The sequence below is a fragment of the Lissotriton vulgaris genome, chromosome 4_1 (assembly GCF_964263255.1).
Source record: "Lissotriton vulgaris chromosome 4_1, aLisVul1.2, whole genome shotgun sequence".
Classification (NCBI taxonomy): Eukaryota; Metazoa; Chordata; class Amphibia; order Caudata; family Salamandridae; genus Lissotriton; species Lissotriton vulgaris.
The window spans coordinates 27,797,454-27,817,664 of record NC_141691.1 but is presented as its reverse complement, the minus strand read 5'-3'; the positions used below and the strand labels follow the sequence as shown (position 1 = coordinate 27,817,664).

At 42.4% G+C, this 20,211-nt stretch overlaps 1 protein-coding gene across 1 annotated transcript in view; it reads right to left on the bottom strand.

Moving 5' to 3' along the window:
- LOC147718264 (nicotinamide N-methyltransferase-like) overlaps positions 1-16,756 on the bottom strand; it is a 59,456-nt gene extending 42,700 nt beyond the window's left edge. The window contains exons 1-2 of the mRNA XM_086966668.1: positions 16,591-16,756; positions 4,630-4,837 (exon numbers count right to left, since the gene is read on the bottom strand). Of these exons, the coding sequence (XP_086822794.1) occupies positions 4,630-4,837; positions 16,591-16,726 (344 nt within the window). The 5' untranslated portion in view covers positions 16,727-16,756. The remainder of the gene's footprint in view (positions 1-4,629; positions 4,838-16,590) is intronic.
- Positions 16,757-20,211: the final 3,455 nt, after the last annotated feature.

Below are 20,211 nucleotides of genomic sequence, written 5' to 3'. Positions count from 1 at the left end.
GTGGGATCTGTTCGAATCACATTATACCTCCTTAGGCTCATGATATAAATGAGATAAGCCTATCTGTGCCCCTTGTTCATACACCCGCTAAAGGTTATATTGCTATAATGCACAATGTGTTTCAGATGGATGCCTGTCGGTCTGGGAACATTACAATGTCTGTGGAGATGGGTACATGGGATGCCTAATAGCTGCCACTAATTGTCTTATGTTCAATTGTCCGGAACTGTAATTTGCTTTGTAATAGGAGATAATATGCTGATTGTATTGTATTTGTCCGTTATTGTGTTTCTGTATTGAAATCATAAATAAAAAGTAAAAAAAAGAAAAAAGGACAATATCTACCAGACAAAAAAGTTGGCAAGTAGAGCAAACCCCAGACCTAAAAAATGTTTGCTTTCCATGACATGCCTCATCTTATTGCACCATACTGCCTTAACATCACACTGTCGTACCCTAGCCTTTCCCCTGCTTCATCTAATCTTTACCCTATGGCCCTACAATATTCAATCCTCCATCTTATTGACACAGGGCAGGAGTATTCCTCTCCAACAAATACCTCCTACACAAGTTGCTGGGGCAAGGCACTGTAAGGCACAGAAGCAAACTACTGTGGTACATCCATCCTCTTGTATGCCCCAGTCCTATCCTCATCTTTTCAATCATCTTTGTAGTGGGTGCCCACTGTCTCAAGCTCTGCCAGTGTCCTAGTCTCTGGGATTGGTGCTTCATCCCCAGTAAACTCTGGTGTTACTGTCTGCAGCTCATGTAAGGTAGTGGTTGCATCATACGCTAATATCTCTAAAGAACTCTGTATCCTCCCCTTGGATGGACAAGACTTCTGCAACTCAAAACTCAATGGTTGAGTGAGACATGTCTCAGCGTTGCCATAGGATGCTCAGCTGGGTCCATATGGTAACAGCTCCTCACTTTAACACAACCAGAGAAAGCTCAGCTTTGTCCAGTTCCTCACCTCAACACAAAATATAAATCAATCTCTTTTTAGTAATGTACCTATTGATGTCCTTAGAAAAAAAATGTATTTGCTAAATTTGACAAATGTTCCTTCCATGTATCCTCAGTAGAGTGTCGCGTATCTCCTACAGATATCACTGTGAACTCCAAAAAGGTAGAAGCCATTACGGTTTGGGCAACTTTAACAAATGTCCAGTAAATTCAACAGATACTTTGGTTCCCCAATTTTTATTGTTGTTTCATCCCGCACTTTCAGAGAAAGTGGAACCCATAACTCAACTGCTAAAAATTGGGCAATCATTTGCATGGTCCCCAGAAGCCAATCAGGCATTCCAACTGTTCAAAATGTAATTCACCACTGCGCCCAAACTTCGGCATACCATCAGCCCTATTACATTAAAGCTGATGCTTTACAGGTAGCCATCTGAGGAATGCTATCTCAAAAAAACCTAAGAACTAGCCACATGCATCCCAAATACTTTTATTCCCCAAAAACTCTACCAGCGGAGTAAAACTATACAGTGGCTAAAACAGAACTTCTAGCCATTAAACCGGTGTTCACTGAAAGGAGGCCATGCCTACAGGGGGCTAAACATACAGTCAGAGTATTCTCAGATCATAACAAGTTTGAATTCTCTAGCTCTGTTAGGGCTCTCACCCTCCCTCAAACGCAATGGGTGCATTTCTTTAGTGTGTTCGAATTCATCATCACCTACTGCCCAGGGACCAAGCAGGTTCAATTTGATGTTCTTTCTATATGTGGGGTGTGTTCACTCAGACTCCCCTCCTATCATTCCACCGAAAAAAATATTCACAGTCAACAAGGGTGACACCTTTATGGTGGCCTTACAAGAAGAATGTAAAAAACTAAAGGTTGAAGAATGGATCAAAACACGTAACCATGCTATCATAGACAAGCAGTTCATTCATGCCCGAAAACTGTACATCGGTACTGTAGTATTAAGACGTCAGGCAATTCAATGGAATCATGACAAAGCATTAGCAGGGTACCCTGCAATAACTGAAATCCTGAAGAATTGTCAAAAAACATTCCGGTGGAATGACATGCAAAAGAATATACAAGAATATGCATATGTTTATCCAACTTGTTCACGAAACAAGAATACTCACATTGTAGCTGCAGGTCTATTCTAACCTCTACCCATACCCCCATTAGTCTGCATTTTATTACTGACCCTCTTACAAGAAAAACATTCACTACCATTTTAGTAGTTGTTGATATCTTATCAAAAAAGCAACATTCCATCCTTCTCAAAAAGTTGTCCACTGCTGCAGAATTTAGTCAAATATTAATTGTTCATATCATAAGACTGCATGGTCTTCCAACTAAAATCATCTCAGATCATGATGTTCAATTTGGAGAAAACCAACAATGTAATAGGTTAGGAATAGATGTAGCCTTGGTATCTGCTTTCCACCCACACACTGACGGGTCAAAGGGTCAACCAACCTCTAGAAATCACACTAAGATGCTGACAATCCATTTACACAAAACAATGGGATCAGGCCTTACCCCGAGCTAAATTCACTCACAATGATAGCACACATTTAGCCACAATATGCTAGGGCCTTTCCCATTGATATATCAGTAGTTTCTCCTACACTACCTTCCTTCACAGAAAGATTAAAACAACCGCTTGAGATTCAAAAAACCGATAGGACAGGTTTATCAAAAGCCAAATTGAAAACCGAAGGAGGCGATCCTAGGTACGGGTGAGGGCGAGCAAAGTGATCGCTGATGCTGTTTAGGATGGGTACGTAAATCAAATGGACACGGGTGGGTGTGGTATGCACAGTCATCATCCGGGTATTATCACTTTTGCTCACCCTCACCCGTATCTAGGATCACCTCCTTCGGTTTTCTTACCGCATCGCGCTCCACACTGGCGTCCTTTCACACGAGGCCACCTTACTACAGCCCTGATGAGTCACCACCCGCACACGGTGTGATGAAACACGTGTCGGCTTTGTGCTCTTGCTTGTACTGATTTTCTACTCAGAACCATTAACACTTTTTTCTTCAAGTTCACACTGTTGAAATACTTTACTCCACTCAAAGTATCATTTCATTCTGGTTCTCACCTGTCGTGTGCACAGGACAATTGTTGCATTGGATACATCCTTCACTGCTTCCCCTCCCACATATTCAACAATTTATTCTCAGGGACACTTCCGGGTTGCAGAAGATCTCTTTCCCCATTAATCCATCTTACCCTTCATGACATTACCCTCTATCTGTGCTTATGAGTTGCTGAGTCGATGATCATAGAAGCTCAAGTATAGCACATGGAAGAACATTCCTTCTTTTACATTAGTGACATCAAAACATTGATTTTCTTCAGAGTTAGACCTTCTCCAACAAAGCAGCGCAATCAAGTTCCTGCAGAGGTACACAACTTGTGGTGGGTGATATGCACAAGATGGGACTCTCAAGAGCTTATTTCCACACCTCTTATGATTTCCAATTCATTTGTTTTTGGTCAAGTGGGGAAGATCTTTATGTTGCATTTTGCATCTCTGCAAATGTCCTGCAATCCTTCACCCTATCTATGAAGTTGTTGCTTACACTACTGAACATTTCTGGGGCCATATCTTTTATGGCATGTACTTTCTTCCGTGCATAAAAAAAATTAAGTTAATCCAATGCTTCTTCCAGTGCTTTTTTTAAACAACAAATTTCAGAAACAGAAAGAGGTCCCCCTTGCTTATGTCCTTTGGTCTGTCCATCTGTCAATTGGGCATGCCATTGTGGGGGTAAAATTGGGCTTTCTCATCTTATCAGGTGTTACATTTGACACAACACAATTTAACATAAACAACATTTATTTTTGAGTTGGTCTAAAATGTTTTGATGTTGTAGCCCTTTCACAAAATAAAATAAAAACGAAGCTACAGACCCTGCACTTATTTTTTTATCATAGAAAAAAATGTCAATGACAACCAAGATACAATCCATGTGACCATCATATTGACTCCACTGTGAATGATGTACTTATAGGTCATGAGGCCGGAGCACATTGGGTGCGTCCAATGGATGGATGCTGTATCATGTAATAAAGAATGCCACATTATGTGAGTGCGGATTCATCATTTAAAACAGTAATCCTATAACGGTTTAGTAACCAAGCGGAGGATTGTACTTTGTGTATTTTCACTACTAAAATAGGGCAGGTGACATCAAGCCAAAACTTCTTCTCCCTATCACTCCTACTAGTATTCAACATTCATCACACAGGCGGAGGACATGAAGGTACCACTAAATATTCGGAGGCATGAAAATGGTGGACTGATCTGATCTTGATTAGAAATTTTATTAGGACCTAGAACTAATATGGGATGGTATTTGAGAATTATTGTAAGGAAAACTATGTTAAAACGGAATCATTGGTAGTTTAGCAAGACTGTGGTTTATATGTGTTTGTTCGTAACTGAGTCGGTGATCATAGAAGTCCAAGTAGAGCACATCGAAGATTATTCCTTCTTTTACAGTTCACAGCCATGCATAAAACCTTTAATTTCCTTTAACTCTCCCCACCCCATGTCTGCTCCACTCCATGAGCAGTACCTTTCTAAAAGAAGAGTCAGAATAGTAAATCACAGGAGGACAGTCGTACTAGAAAGAAGTGCACTTACCCACAGCCTTGAAGCTCACAAATCATCTTTATTATATGACTCCAGTCCAGGGCATCAGGTTCATTCTTCAGCCATTTCTGCATCTCCTGGATGGAGTTGTCATCTGCGCAGGCAAAGGTGATCTCGTTGAAGTAGTCAGAGATTGGAAAAGTGTAAAAAGGAAAGGGACCAAAGGAAAGTGCAATCACGGTTTCTCCTTTAAGATCACCTGTGTAGATTAGAAAAAGGTTTCATGCTGAAGCAAATTGAAAACCTAAAATGTCACATGTTCTTTCCTTATCAGCAAACAACAATAAATAGATTCGTGAAATTGGGTTGTTGGTTGAGGGGGGTGTGAGCCCTTTAGAAGCAACAGGGTGAACTACAAAACTCAACAAATTACAAGTGCTTAGCACACTTGCAGCTTGCCACAAAAGACTTAATTTAGCTGCATTTTGTAAAGCATTTATGCAATGCTTAGTCAGTAATTTGCTTAAAACACATAACAAGAAAAATCCCAAACCAATTCAGAAAAAATAGTGTACATAAATTGTGTGACACTGAAACTATAAAAATACAACCAGTAGCACTGGCGTTATAAATTCTTAACGTTTTAAGTGAAACATATCATTTAAAAGATCAAAGCACCAACTACAATGGATCGCAGTTGGGCTTCATAAAGGGTATTCTTAGAAGAAATTTCAAAATAAAAAATCTGAGTAGGTAAAATTCAGCGAGACAAGGTAGCCTGCAGTGTCTGAGGAGGAGGCCTTTTACTGGAGGAGGTCACAGTGAGGATTTATACGAAGTCAAAAAACTCCTGTAGGGTGAAGTTGGAGGATTGGTCGGCAGTGTACAATAGGGTATGGGAAGGGTTGAAATCAGAGTTACACAGGGTTGAAATCAGAGTTACACATTTATATTGCTGTGAGAGCATTAAAACTGAAAAAGCTCAGTTACAAGCCTATGATCTCCATCTGATCCTCAGAAGACATGAGTGATCTACTGGTTCAAATGCTGAAGACAGGTCACTGAATATTTTTTTTATTTTAAATGCTTTACATGCCTGCTCACATCCAAACTACCAGGGCTGAACATGGGAATAATGTTTTGAGACCTGTACTGATCCCTAGACTGGGTTAGTAGTTTAATCGCCAGTGGTAGATACACATTCACCACAACTAATAACCCACTTTACAGCAGTTGTGTTGCAAGTTTTCTTTTAATTTAACTTTTTTAGTTTCAGTACCAATGTGCTGGTGCTTCTAGTGGATTAAACAGATCATTCTGGCTTTTGTGCTGTGTACCTTGGGGTATTGCAGTTTAGTGCTTTATGGGTCATGCAAGCAGTTTTTAGCTGTATCCTTGCCTCATATTTGAGCCAGTTTAGAGTTTATAAGAGTGGAGTAATTTAGAGCTTTTAGGTACGAGGTGATGTCTTTATTTATTTAAATTACTGTGTTTAGCAGCAGCATTGAGGGAGACCATTAGATGCGTCATTTTTGATCTAGGAAGGGCACAAAGGGTTGCACCTCTGTGGTCCAACCTGGGAATGACTAGGGATTGGACCGCACACGTTAAGTCATCATGGGAGAGGAAGGGTTTTAATTTCCTTAAAATGTTCATCTAGTAGTTAACTCTTTTAATGTTGGTGCCAATGTTTTCCAGCATGTTCAGGTTCTTGTCAAGTGTTATTCCTAGAACTCTTGTGGAATCAATAACATGTGCTGAGCCGTTAAGCATTGTTAGACAATTTATCCATAGAGCGATATTGGGTGAGTGATTGGGTGGGACCATTAGGAGGAATTTCATTCTGATGGCCTTTAGTCTGAGGTGGTTGTGGGTTAGGCATTTTTTTTAAAATAGTTGAATTGAGCGTCAGAATATGTTCTGGGGAATACATTTTCATGTACAGTTGGGTACCTTAGCAATTGTATGATACTGGGTGTTGGAGGAACTCAAGATTTTCTCTAGAGGCTGCGTAAAAAGTTTGAAGAGAGTAGGTGATAGAAAGGACCCTTGTGGGACCACTAAAATGACTGGTGAGTAATTGGACAGGGACTGGTTAACCTTTATTCTTAAAAAAAATCAGTGCAGAAATGATGTGAACCAATTTAGTTAGGACCCTGAAAGCTCCATGCTCTGCACAAGGAATTCAAGGAGAATGACATGTTTAACTGAATCGAATGCAGACAATGAGTCTAGAAGAATTAAAAGGCAGGATTGTTTCTTATCCAACATTTTTAGCAAGTCGTCCACTATGTGTGTGTGAGCTAGTTCATTGCTGTGGCTTTGACAAAAGCCAAATTGGAATTGGTCTAGAAGTTTTAATTGTTCTAAGAGGTTGCAAAGCTGTACCTAGATACATTTTCCAATGAGCTTTGCTAAAGTCGAAATGTTGGAAAAAAGGCGGAATGGACAGTACATTTCTAGCCTTTCCCATATGTGCAGCCCGAATAGCCGCCTCTAAAATGTGCCTTTGTAACATGCATGATTGTTTTTGTGTAGGAAACGTCACCTTCATGCACAAAACCTATAGTGGAAGGCATATTCCTGTTTCTATGTATGCTTCAAAGTACAGTACGCATACACAGAGGAAAAAATAAAGAGAAATGTATGTAGTGCTCCACATTTCATCTCCCCTGCTAAGATGTAAGATTTTGGCACATAAATAAATAATCCACATTTTTAAAGAACACAATCACCCGTAAGGGTCTCTAGGCGCTGGGGGCCATCAGGAAGATTAAGCAAGCTATTGCTCAGAGTCACATGGTGCTGGGCTAATCTGCCAGCGTGGATCGAACTGTGATCCCCACATTCCGGAGTCAGTAGCCCTAGCCGTGGCGCCACACCTCTTGTTATCTACCCAGGTTTTTGTAAATCTGGGAATGCATCACAATCAATGAGAGTTGTGTGGGAACACAAATGTAACGCCCATGGAAGGTCTGGGCAGAGGAACGCAACACAGCGATTTGCAGGGTTAACCTTGCACCATTTTCCCATTGCTCACTTCCTGTTTCTCCTAAAGATTGGAACTGACTATCGCTTAATGTCTTTAAATTTTCATAATAAAAAATATGAGGTATTTTTCTGAAATGATATACCATGAGACCACATATGGTAAATAAATAAAGAATTAATGAACTCATTTTTATTTTGACAAATTTATTAGTGAAATTAGTTTTTTCCCTCTAATACATGTAGGATACTCTGTGCTTGATCTACAACAAGTGATAGTGTAAAAATAACTGCATGGCTGCAATGTGTAGTGTGACAGTTTAGGAAGCTTTTTTTTATGTGATCTATGAATAATCTAATATACTGTGTAAAGAGTCTATGGATTTTCTTACTAGTGGACAGGGGCTTGCTATGATTGAAATAAACTTATTTTAATCATCCTCCTATTACCTTGTGTTTTAGGTGTACATCTTTAAGTGACCAAGCGTATACCCTATGTGGGTCCCCTGCTCACTGTGCCACAGTAAGCAAGCTACACCTAACTAAAGCGCCTCAAACAGGGTGAAATAATCTTAGTTTTGGTTTGTGGTCTGGTTCAGAAATGACCTGACTTGGCAGTTTGTGAGGCAATGTTCCCATACGAGTAGGACTGAGACTGATTTGCACATACCCGTGTCTAATCTGAAGTTGCATGGTGTTCAAAAGTACAATGGGTTTGAATGCTACACTGAGTGGGTATTTCAAGCAACCTCCCATCACTTTTATGAGTTTGATATGCCACCCTAAGTGGCCAAGAGTATGCCCAGATGAAGGTTGTTAATTGTGCCATTGGGATTAAGCTATACCTGAATAAAGAGCTGCTTAGACATATTTAATTGAGATTCTGCCCAGGCCTTGCTCAAGCCCTAGATGGACACTTGGGAGATACAATGCTGAAACAGCTAATAAAAGGGCCAAGAGAAGTGGTGGGAGCTCCTATCACTGACCAAAAGGTAAGGCCCGGCTACCTGCCTAAACCTTTGAAGGTTTGATAAAATCCAGGAAGGGGTATTTGTTGAATGGCCCAACTCAGCATGCTTGGCAATAGAACTTAAGAAATCTTTTTGCTCTATCAAGTTTTGAGTACATATAGAGAGAGATCCTTAAATCTTCTTCACTTTGAAAAAACCACATGATTGCATGTATCAAACTCTTGTATGTTGCCCCACCACCAGAGCATGAATAGAGTGCTTCATCTCAGGTGTGTATGCAATTACTAGGTCTGGGCAAAATGTGCAGATATGACAAAACACTCTACAGAGTTCTGCAAGTGGCAAAGTGCAGGATGAACTGCTGTTCACACTGACCTTCCTGCCACAGGACTAAAAATTCTACCTGAGCGGCAGCTCACGCATACCAAATTACCATTGGCAAGCAGGAGTTGGGAAAAAACTCTTCTGTGATAAAACTCTGTGAACGGAGCAGTGTTTACCATACAGGCCTTGAAATCACCAGGGGGATGAGACTGGGGTGCCCTCTATTCCCTAATTTGTTTGTGTTTTCCATAGAACCTGCTGAGCAAGATGAGACACTGACGTCCATCATGGGGAATAACACTAAACGATATTACATATTATTGCCCAGTTCTGAGGAAACAGGTATGTTGTATGGAGTAGTTGGACAACCTCACCATGTAGTACACTTACTAACCCTTTTAGGACCAGTTAGTTTAGCCTGTAAAACCCTCAGCTCATTCTGTTGTAGCTGTGGTACTGAGCAGGAGGTTTTAGATAGAAGAACTACTGGAAAGCATTTAAACTGCACAAAAGGACTTGCAACCACCATGATGAAAACAAATCACTGGGGGTTCCGGAGATATATGTTTTGCAAGAAATAATAAATGAAAACACGTTCACTCAACTGTGAACAACCCTTAACAAATTGACACTTGGAAATGTTTTCAAGGTAAACTTGGATAAGAGCCAACAATGCAGTCTACTGGAAGTACTTGGGGTGAACAACTCCAGCGGGGAGCTAGTCAGAGGGATTGGCAAGGTCCTTAGAAACAGTTTCCTCCACAGAAGAGCCACCCTCAATCAGTTCCAGGCTATTTATAAGTGTTGCAATGAATTCCTATGGAGTGGTCCTGATGCAAGGATAAAGGATGAGAAAGATGCTCCCAGGATGCAGCAGATGCAATGAGGTCAATGGGGGTTTCCTGCAGGTGCTGCTCAGTTCACAAAGATGATTGCACAATGGATATTCCATGAGGTCCTCTCTGTTCTATGCAACATCCAGTCACTACTGGAATATTAGTCGCCAATTGTTGCGGTCACATGCCAATTCTTCTGGGTTTGATAACTTATCTCCTAAGGATCCCAGCAACTCTGCAACAGCATTCCTGTCACTAAGTAATAACTCCATGCATTGGGTAATGGTCCCTGGTGCTGCACAACAGCAGTGGTAGTGGCTTGAAAACTTTGGGCTTCCAAATTGCTACAACAGGATTCTACAGCTGTTGAGTCCTTGTTCTGTAAGCGGGAGGCCAGCCAGCTGGCCCGTGGGGTCTTCGGGCTTTGCTGAGCTCTGGGGATGGTTTCTCCTTAAGCAGAACACTTCAGGCACTGTTCCTTCCTCCACCAGCCATAGAAGGTACACTCTTTTTCAGTGCAACCTCTCCTTGTTGTTCCCTCAGTACAGCCAGGGGTACCTTCTTTATGACCGGTAAAAGCATTCACAGGTGATTGCTGCTAGTAGCCAATGAGCTACGAGGTTCCCTCCCACCTGGTAACCACTTCCTGTGAGTTTGGCATCTGGCTTTTCCACGATACACAATTCTGCCCACACAATGTTGAAACCCTTCTCTTTGTGTTCAGACCTATCTAGGGGTGTGGCTACCTTAAGGCGGCACACCCATAGGGAAACACGTTTGGCAACTGGTTTCCCCTCTCCGCTCCCCGTGGCAGCCTGTTTTCTTAAATAAGGGGGCTTTCCTCCTCCCTAGTGGGACACATCTGGCTTTTAAAGGCAGCTTCTCTTTTGCAGCTAACACCCACGTTGCTTTCTGCCCTGCAGAAATGTTAACGCGTCTCTGCAGGAGGACAGAGAGCTGTCTCGTGGAATAGTTGCCCTTTGTGCTCTGAAAAGCACATTAGTTTGAAAGAAAACATAGCAAACTGCAACAAGTTACATTAATGTTGACCTGAGATACAAGTTGGGCTTAATTTTCAAGTTGTTTTATTTGTTAGATTGCCAACTGTAGTCAGTAAATTCAGGAGTTAGAAAAGCTGGGGGGCCAGTGGGTACCACAGAAGAAATTTTGGATTTGCATGGAGAAGTGTGGCTCAATGATTAGAGTGGCAGACCCTGATGCAGAGGTCTAGCCCGGGCGAGGGTTCAATTCCCCACCTCGGCGGGTCTTGGGCTCAAAATTCCACGGACCTGATAATTCTCGCCTCAGTGCCTATTCCAATCATGGAGTGCAACTCTGGGCAATAGCTTGCTTAATCTCCACAACAGCCCCCACAACGCTAAGGATGCCTGGCCTCCACCTTGGGGGTGCCCAGGAGTGGACTCCTCACAGGGAAAAGCCAGGATGGGTTCCACAGCGGTATTCGTACCAGCGCATTGAGACCCTTGCGGGTGAGTAGTGCGCTGTACAAGTATCAATTTACAGTCAGGACAAGCAAAGTAAATGTCCTGCCCATGTCATATGTTGCACCTAGGTTGCTGAACTGTTCCTATAGAAAGTGAGGAATTAAATAAGACTGGCGTGACCGGAGGTGTGTGTGTGACACCTTTGGGCATCCATTTTGTTGGACGTGTTTGCCTCACACACCCAAAAGGGTGTCATGCTTCATCATAGGCGTTGCTCCTCGTCGGGGAGGCAGTGCAATCCCCGACGGGCTCACCTCGGAGAGGTGCTCTTTGGCGGAGATCTTTTGTGTCCAACAGCCTATTGGTGAAGTGCGGGTGTGTGGGTAGGGCAGTAAGTTTCCTGGAGAAAGTGATTAAAATGTAGCAGGGGGTGCCGGAAAACACTTTATTCTGGGGGCCCCCCTACTGCAGTTAAAAACGTGGATCTAGCTCGCTGGGTGACGGCAGATTAGGTAGCGTGACCCTAGAAGAGACTAGAATGTGGATTGGTCGACATGTTCCTCGCATGGGATTACGACCATTAGGTGAGTTAGGAGTTAGCCTTGTACCATCACCACTGTTCGGCCTTTTACACCCTTAAGCATGGTAATATCTCCTAGACTGCTGCTGCTGTTTTTAGATCACTTTTTTTTAATGAGTCTTCACTACACCTTTTTCACGTACATAGAGTGTGTGTGAGTGTTCACTGCACACTGCACTCCGCAACATCACAGGCATGTTTTAGCCGTGCTAGTAGTTTCACACCACCGCTAACATACTGTATCATGTTGTTGCTCTGGCTCTGACCTCATATGCTTATAGGAGAATTATAAATATGTTAACCTTGTTCCTTTTTCTCCCCTGTTTAGGCATAGGATTAACCATAGAGGTAAACTATACCCACACCTAACACATGACACCAGCATGTTTTCCTTTTAGCTCTCACCGTCACTAGGTCCTGAAGAATCGCGGGAAAGTAATCCCATGCGAGAAACATGTCGACCAATCCACATTCTAGTCTCTTCTAGGGTCACGCTACCTAATCTGCCGTCACCCAGCGAGCTAGATCCACGTTTTTAACTGCAGTAGGGGGACCCCCAGAATAAAGTGTTTTCCGGCACCCCCTGCTACATTTTAATCACTTCCTCCAGGAAACTTACTGCCCTACCCACACACCCGCACTTCACCAATAGGCTGTTGGACACAAAAGATCTCCCCCAAAGAGCCCCTCTCCATGGTGAGCCCGTCGGGGATTGCACCGCCTCCCCGACGAGGAGCAACACCTAAAATGAAGCATGACACCCTTTTGGGTGTGTGAGGCAAACACGTCCAACAAAATGGATGCCCAAAGGTGTCACACACACACCCCCGGTCACGCCAGTCTTATTTAATTCCTCACTTTCTATAGGAACAGTTCAGCAACCTTCCTTTGTTTAACCTGTAATTCATACGGGCACAAGCTGATACTGGACCTTCCACCTCCTTGAGTGGTAATTGGTGCCCGGCTGATGATTGATCACCCTCCCTCCTTCTTGACGATATGTTGCACCTAGCCATAAGACTCGGTAGGACTGACATATTGGTCTGGGGCAAGTAGTGGCTGTGCTATTGCCTTTAATGGCAAAGGCCAGCTAGCCGTGAACAACAGCTCTGCCAGTCTGCAATGGTGGACTAGGGGACTCATTTTACTATGGGAACGTCCAGGGTGGAACAACTAGTTGTAAATGAATGTAAATGTGGGTGTACTTGAAAAGCGCACTGTGACTCCATGGAGTATCCTGGCGCTGAAGACCGCTGGAGAACCCGTCCTGGTTTTCCCTGTGAGGTTGTCCCTTTCTGGGTATCTCCAAGGTGAAACCAGGCATCCCTGGCATCTGTGGGGGGCCGTTGTAGAGATGAGGCAAGCTTAATGCCCAGAGTTGCCGAGTGTGTTTCCTGGTTAGAGTAGGCACCGAGGCGAGAATTATCGAGTCTGTTTTGACCCTGGTCCACGACACTGCCGCGTCGGGAATTGAACCCGGGTCCCGGGCCATCCTTTGCTTCCGGGTCTGCCGCCTCTAACCAGTGAGCCACACTACTCCAATTGGTAATTTAACCATTTTAAATTGGGTATAGCACATTTGATATATATTTTAGGGCCAGGGCAGTTACATGGAGGTCTAGTTTGAATGCCTGAGTGCACTGTCACTGTCAAGTAACTGTGGCATTAGTTGAAAAACGTGGGGGTGATCATACACAGATGATATGATGTTTAGGAGGTGTGGGGATAGATTTGACATCAATATTTGATACTATGCAACACTTTTGGGAGGTGGCAGGACCTGCGGTCAGTTATAAAGCAAACACAACAACAATGATAAGACAACCTGGGTGTTGTGATGGAAACCATGTGCCTTTCACAATATGAGTTTACATCTATACCATCTGGAAGACATGATAAAGTGAAATATACAAATAGCAATCAGATCACTGAAATCACAGGACATCTTTTAGTCCATATTCCCAATGTTTGTGGCAGGGAAAATAGCAGTGGATGAAAGTGCTCAGCTTCCCCAGTTGTTTTAATACTTGACAAACATAGCGTTTATACTCTAGGCAATGATTTTCAGGGAGCTGTGCTCCTTGGTTGTACCTTAAATTGGGGGTGAAGGGCAGCAGGGAGTGTTATCGACCAATAGAGGTGGAATGGGAACTCCATATTTTAGTTGATAGTATATCGTGGTCCAGATACAATGAGTCACATATTGTTTGCTGAACATCACTTAGGTAAAACAGGGCTCACAAATATAAACCTTCATGAGGGATTGCTTCAGGTTCTACTGGTCCCATATCCCAAAACCGAGAAAGACATTCCACTGCTGGGCAGAAGAGCACTGTGATGTCTGAGATGGAACACGGTCTACACGAGGCTGGTGATGTTATACATGCTAGTGGTATCCTTGAAGGGACTGTGAACTATGCTGGCACACCTTACCCCTCAAGACTTACATCACTGAGACGCAGAAGGGGTTGACACTGAAGAACACTTATTCCATGCGGGCAACCTTGGTAGATGAATGGAATATTCTAATATACTACCGATCCCCCCTCAGGACCCTGAAGCCCACACAAGGGTGTAGACACTATATGTAAAGTTACCAAAGAGAAATATAAGGCGCTCAAAGGCAAATGGGAAATCTTAATGGTCCGGTTCTAAAATGGAAAAGGTATCTTGTATTGCCTTCTTTATATACAACCAATTTTATATTTTACATTGGGTTTACCTTACACTGTATATGGATAGATTGATGTACCCAGATGCCCCCACTGCCTGCCCTAGTTGCAGAGATGACGCGGCAAATTTACTAAACAAGAAATGGAGCTATCTGGAAATATAAAATTGTTGTCATGAACTACTGGACTGTGTGGTCAGTGCCATGGACAGGACTGGTTTAGGGAGCATCGACGCTGCTTGTTAGGGACACACCCAAAGCACAACTGGCCACAAAGTTTGGTGAGCCAAAACCATGAGATGGAGAGCTGCCATGTGTCTAGCATTAGACAACTGGCAAAAAGGTGTGGTATATTGGGCAGAGGTGGGAGGAAGAGTGCTCTTTAGTGAAGAAAGATGAGGGCCAGTGTTTGCTCAAATGGGTGTAAATTCTGGTAGTTATATGTTTCCCATTGCTTGATTTTGTTGCAAGAGAGTGTCGCTATTAGCAGTTGAATGTAACTCATAATCACTCAGACATTATCTCACTCTAGCAATCCGAAACAACGGCAGCGATATGTGCTGACACGTGGCAATGCTGGCCATCTGGCACCATGTTGCAAGGGTGCCTGCATTATGAACAAAATTATGTTTGTGCAGGAAGGGACATCTATCTGCACAAAAACAATCCTTAAAGGCGAATCCCTCCATCTACGTGTGCTGCAAAATGCAATACACATAGAAAGAGGAAATAACAAGGAGAAATATAGCTATTTCTCCTGGTTACTTCTCCGGGCTTGTGCCCATATCCATGAGTGATACAACGGATACATGGGAATGCCCATGCTCTACCCACGGAATGGAAACCACACAAAGTAGCACAAGGTAGCAATTTGTGCTGCACTACATTACTCTTGATAACCGGTCAGGGGCTTATTTACAAGCTCCTTCTGCCGCTGAAGTGCCTTTTTATGATGCTCCAGAGGTGCAGAGTTCAGACCCATATCTAGCCTTTCATTGCCCTCTGGATACGGTGTACGGTAATGCAGCAGAATCACTGCATTGCCTTACACTGATTCAGGGAGGCGTTCCTTGAGTGCTGCAGCTGATTTTCCCAAGCAGCCTCATTTGCATATTTACAAGGACTGTCAATCTGGGAATGCGTCAAATGTGTGCACCTTCCCAGGCCACGCGTAACAAGGAGAACTATCTTTACTACACCCTGGCTTTTACTATCTCTATTTCTGCTGCATTCTGCATCACACATAGAACGAGGAAAACACCTCCATGGATTGTTTTTCTTGCATAAAAGCTATCCTGCCAAAAATGCAACATGTAGATACACTTGAACCATGGTGCAAAGGTACCTGAATTGGTGCGAGGCACAACAGTGATCCCTGAATGGACAGAAATGCACTGTATCTCATATATATATGGTGCATTCTTCCCTTTCAGTTTGGATAAGGCTGCACAGCAAAAATACTTGTGGCAGTGCCATACGACTAATCTTTGTAAACAAGGGACTTAGGGGCTTGGTTGCCTTGTGTCACCTTGAGTGATGCAAGGGCAGTGTAAACTCTTTGTAGATTTGGGCCTCAGTCTTTAACACAAAATACCCGCAGAGAAACTCTCATACATGTTTTGGGCGGGATTTAGTTTTAAGATTGCTTCAAAAATACAATGTGCAAATTATTGGCCTCATAACTAAGAGTGTAATTTAATGATACGTAATTAATTATAAATGTATAATTTTATGCATAGAGAATTGTTTCTGTGTAAAATCATATTGCTATTGCATCATTCCCATTTGAGCAGTTGGAAAACTTGAACATTTTAATAAAAGGTTTTAAAAAATCATGATTTGATGCCATTAGGAGCACTATTGATGCCAGGATAATCCAGGTTTTTTTTCTCTAAGTAAGTCTGTCAATCTGACCTTAGTTCTTCTATTCCTTTTTGCCAGAGCTGAAATGTGTTCTCTTTAGATGTCCTTTCTTTCATTTGCTGGAATTTTATACTGCCATGTTCAAAAGAGATTTGCAGCTGCAAACATAAATTACTGCTCCATAAAAATATAGGTTTTGTATGGACACAGTGTTTTTGACAGATGCCAGTTTTACTACTATGTCCTGGTACAATACCCTGAGTTTATATGTTTAAAAAAAATTAATAAAGACATCTACTGTCTGTGGATGAGCAGGAACATGAACAGTACATACCTGATGACAAGAGTTTGATGACATGAGAAAACATTTCGGCAATTGAATTCTCAAAAAAGCTGGATTCCTTGGTGAAATAGGTATCCCTAAAGGCCTTGGCATTATAATACTTTTCATGGAGTTCCTTCAGGTCCATGGCGGAACTCTGGTGCTTCCTTCTGCAACTTCTGCCTGAGTTACTTGCACACATGCTATATAGTCTGGAATCTGACATTTAAATGATCTTCAAACAAAGTGATCTCTGTGTACACATGCAACATGTGACTGAGTTTTTACCGTTTCAAAGTAAACATATTTTATGTAAATCATCTCAAGAGTTCATTGGTAATTTTGTGCCTGTATCATGTCTGTATCATGTCTAATGCTTGGGCATGATGGAGCCGAGTCATAGTTGTGGTGCTATCACACTGACAAAGTGAGTTTTCTCTATAATGGATCTATTTTCGGCCACCTGTGATGGGATGGAACTTGGCCCCTTGGCCAATGATAGCACTTATAGAGAATGGTAATGTCACTCCTGGGGTGCCTAAGAACTGGGGGGAGAGTTCTACGTCATTCACAAACAGAAAACTTTGTTCACCTGTTCCTGGCCTCCTTACAGTGAGGAAAAGGTTGTTGCATCCACACTAGGCCAATTGCCAACCTGACGTGGTCCACAAAGCTACTCAACCCTAACATTCACACATGCACTTCACTGCTTCCTGAGCTTACAGTGCAGATGTTCTTAATCAGAAGATACGGTGCTGAGAATCTGACTCAGTGTCCCCGTCTACTGTACTCCGACCAACCTGACCTGCAGGCAACCTCAGCTCCCCAACCCCAGAGCTCCTCTTCCACTGACACTGCTGTCCATTGGAAGGACAAGCTGTTCATAGCAGCAAGATCTAGAGGCACTGACATTGTTTGCTATGAGGTGCAGCCATGCCCCATGATACACTGCTTGACCTCTCCAATCAGAGGTAATGGCTGTGCTTGGCTAACCTTTTGTACCCAAAAAACATTGAAGTTCACCATTTATGGTTCATTACTGTACTGTAAATAATGCCTTCTGCATGCACTGATTATGGACTCACATATTACATCACCCATGACATCACAAAAGTCCCTTAAATATGTGAGAATATCCCCTGATATAAAACACAACTTGTCTCAAACATACCTCTTCATTTTTTAGTATATGAGTACAGTGTTTACCTTGTTTTTCTGGAGTGTTGTTTGCATTCGTTAGCTTATTGGTAGTTATAAGGTGCACCTGTTATCTCTTGTCACTTGTCTTCAGGCCCATGATCTTTGTTGTGTGTATGAGCACAATTGCTTTAGTTTTACAATTTAACATTGGTTATTTATTTTATTACTTTTCACTTTCACACTTTCCATGTTGAAGCTGTACTCCCTGGGCGAAGTCTGGGCATATAAGGTGTCTGACCACCTCAGAGGGCTTGGGTGTCTGTAAGGAGTGAGCTGTCCATGAGGAGTAATGCAAACTGTGAGTGGTTTTACCTTCCCAACTAAGAAATCCTGTGTTTATGGAGTGAACGGGCTCCCCATGAAGTCTTTTTCTCAGTGCAAAGGCTGTACATAGTAGACCACAGGCTGCGGTGTCTGAAGGATACAGGATCCAATTGAACAGTTTTACATATAACTAAGTCTGTGCATAGCGGGGGCTTGACCATCTATGGGGGCGTAGATGTTCTGAAGGAGTAAGGTCTCCATGAAGAGCTATGCACAGGGTGAGTCTTAAGTGTATTGCATAATATTCAGATTCTCATTTTTATGTCTCTTGTGTTAATGTTTGTTTTTACAGTGCTGCATAAGTATTGCACAAGCAAACCTGATGTTAGAAATGACTCCACTCCCTCCTTATCTATAAGAGCTCAATGCGTATGAGAGCCTTTGGATCCTAACCGTATACACCTTACAAACAACAGAGAGAATCCCTACAGAAGATGCGAAACAGCCTCCAAGTGAATCTGTGAAAGGCTTTGATGGAACAGATGTATACCTTCCACCAGACTTTAATCAGAATATATAAACTCCTGAGTAAATGGAGAAGAAGAGCAGCCATGTGTGGTTTTAGTAAATGGTGTGCGTAGAATAAATAAAACGAGTTGCTGGATTTGGTTATAATAGGGTAAGTATAGAAAGTCATAGCGTACCTCAAAAAACCGAAAGTGGCTTCTTCAAAGCTGTAGCTTTAGATCCGCAGGTAACTTCAGGGGGAACATCCAGATCAAAGTCTACGGCTAGTGAACAGTTCTTAACAAAGAGGAGACATATTTGAACCCTATTGTATTCACCCTCTGCCATCAAATCAATGAAGCAAAAGGTGAACTCAGAATGTGGGAAAAGAGTTTAGAAGCTCACTCTTTCCACATCTGTATATAATGATCTTCAAGTGCAGATTCCAACTCCAGAGTTCAAATCATCTGTAGTTCAGACACAGCATTTCTTTTCTACCTTCTCTTTGAAAGCAAAGTCTCTGTTATGCCATGTTCTGTTGTACATATTGTAAAAACAGTCACGTAATTTCAAAATATGAGTGCAAGTGAAACCACAGCAATGGACCTCACACCGCTAGCCCCTCCTCCGGGTCGCCCCTAAGCACTATGGTATGTGAAGTACCTGAAGTTCGAAGAATTACTGAAAGTTTGTAAGTGGTTTACCTATGTAGGTGCAAGTAGATACTTGTTGATCCCCCGATCTCTAGACCCAGGACATGGGTTGGGTTTTAGGATATCTTCCCTCATCAGTAGAGAAAGTCAATAGGGAAGGAAGAGAAGGCCGCCTCGCAACCGTCCAGGCCTTGTTGCCCAGCACGCAGGTGCATCGTCCAGAAGCTCGTCAGCTTGAGAGGCTCAGGGGAGCTCTTAAGTAGAAAAAACAGCAATGGACCGCACACAGCTAGCCCCTCCTCCGGGTCTCCCCTAAGCACTCTGGAATGTGAAGTGCCTGAAGTTCGAAGAATTACTGAAAGTTCGTAAGTGGTTCACCTATGTAGGTGCAAGTAGATACTTGTTATTCCCCCGAGGAGGGGCTAGCGGTGTGCAAACTTTTTTACCCCCAAAAAAAGCACACTTTCTGAGTAAATGGTGACTTTCATACGAAGTTTAGTGCAAATCCTTTCAGTCATTCAGGTTGTAGATGAGAGGAAAATCTCCTACAGGAGGTAAAATGCTAAAATAGGAAATAATTATTTGTTCACTATCCTTTAACATATTGAGTGCATGAGCTGACTGAACTCCTTACTGTTTGGCAAAATTCATGTAAATCCACCTGCAAGGTATTTTTCAATTGAAAGCGTTACTTAAAGTATGAAACAAAAGGTATAAAAATATTGTTTTGTTGATGGCATCTATGTTGCATAGCTCAGATATTTTATTTTTCCTCCTGCTCGAAGAGCATAATCTGCTGGTCCCAACTCCTATAATGTATATGAGGGGAGAAAAGGGTAATGTACCTCTTGCTGAATCTACTTATATATGACACCACAGGTTCCAATCCTGGTTGTTTTATCTGAATGTACACTGCAAAATCACACATTCAAACTCATATTGTTTTAAATCTGCTTTACACCCTTGTTTGGTTAAAAAATATATATATTTGAAAGAGTTTCCAATTACA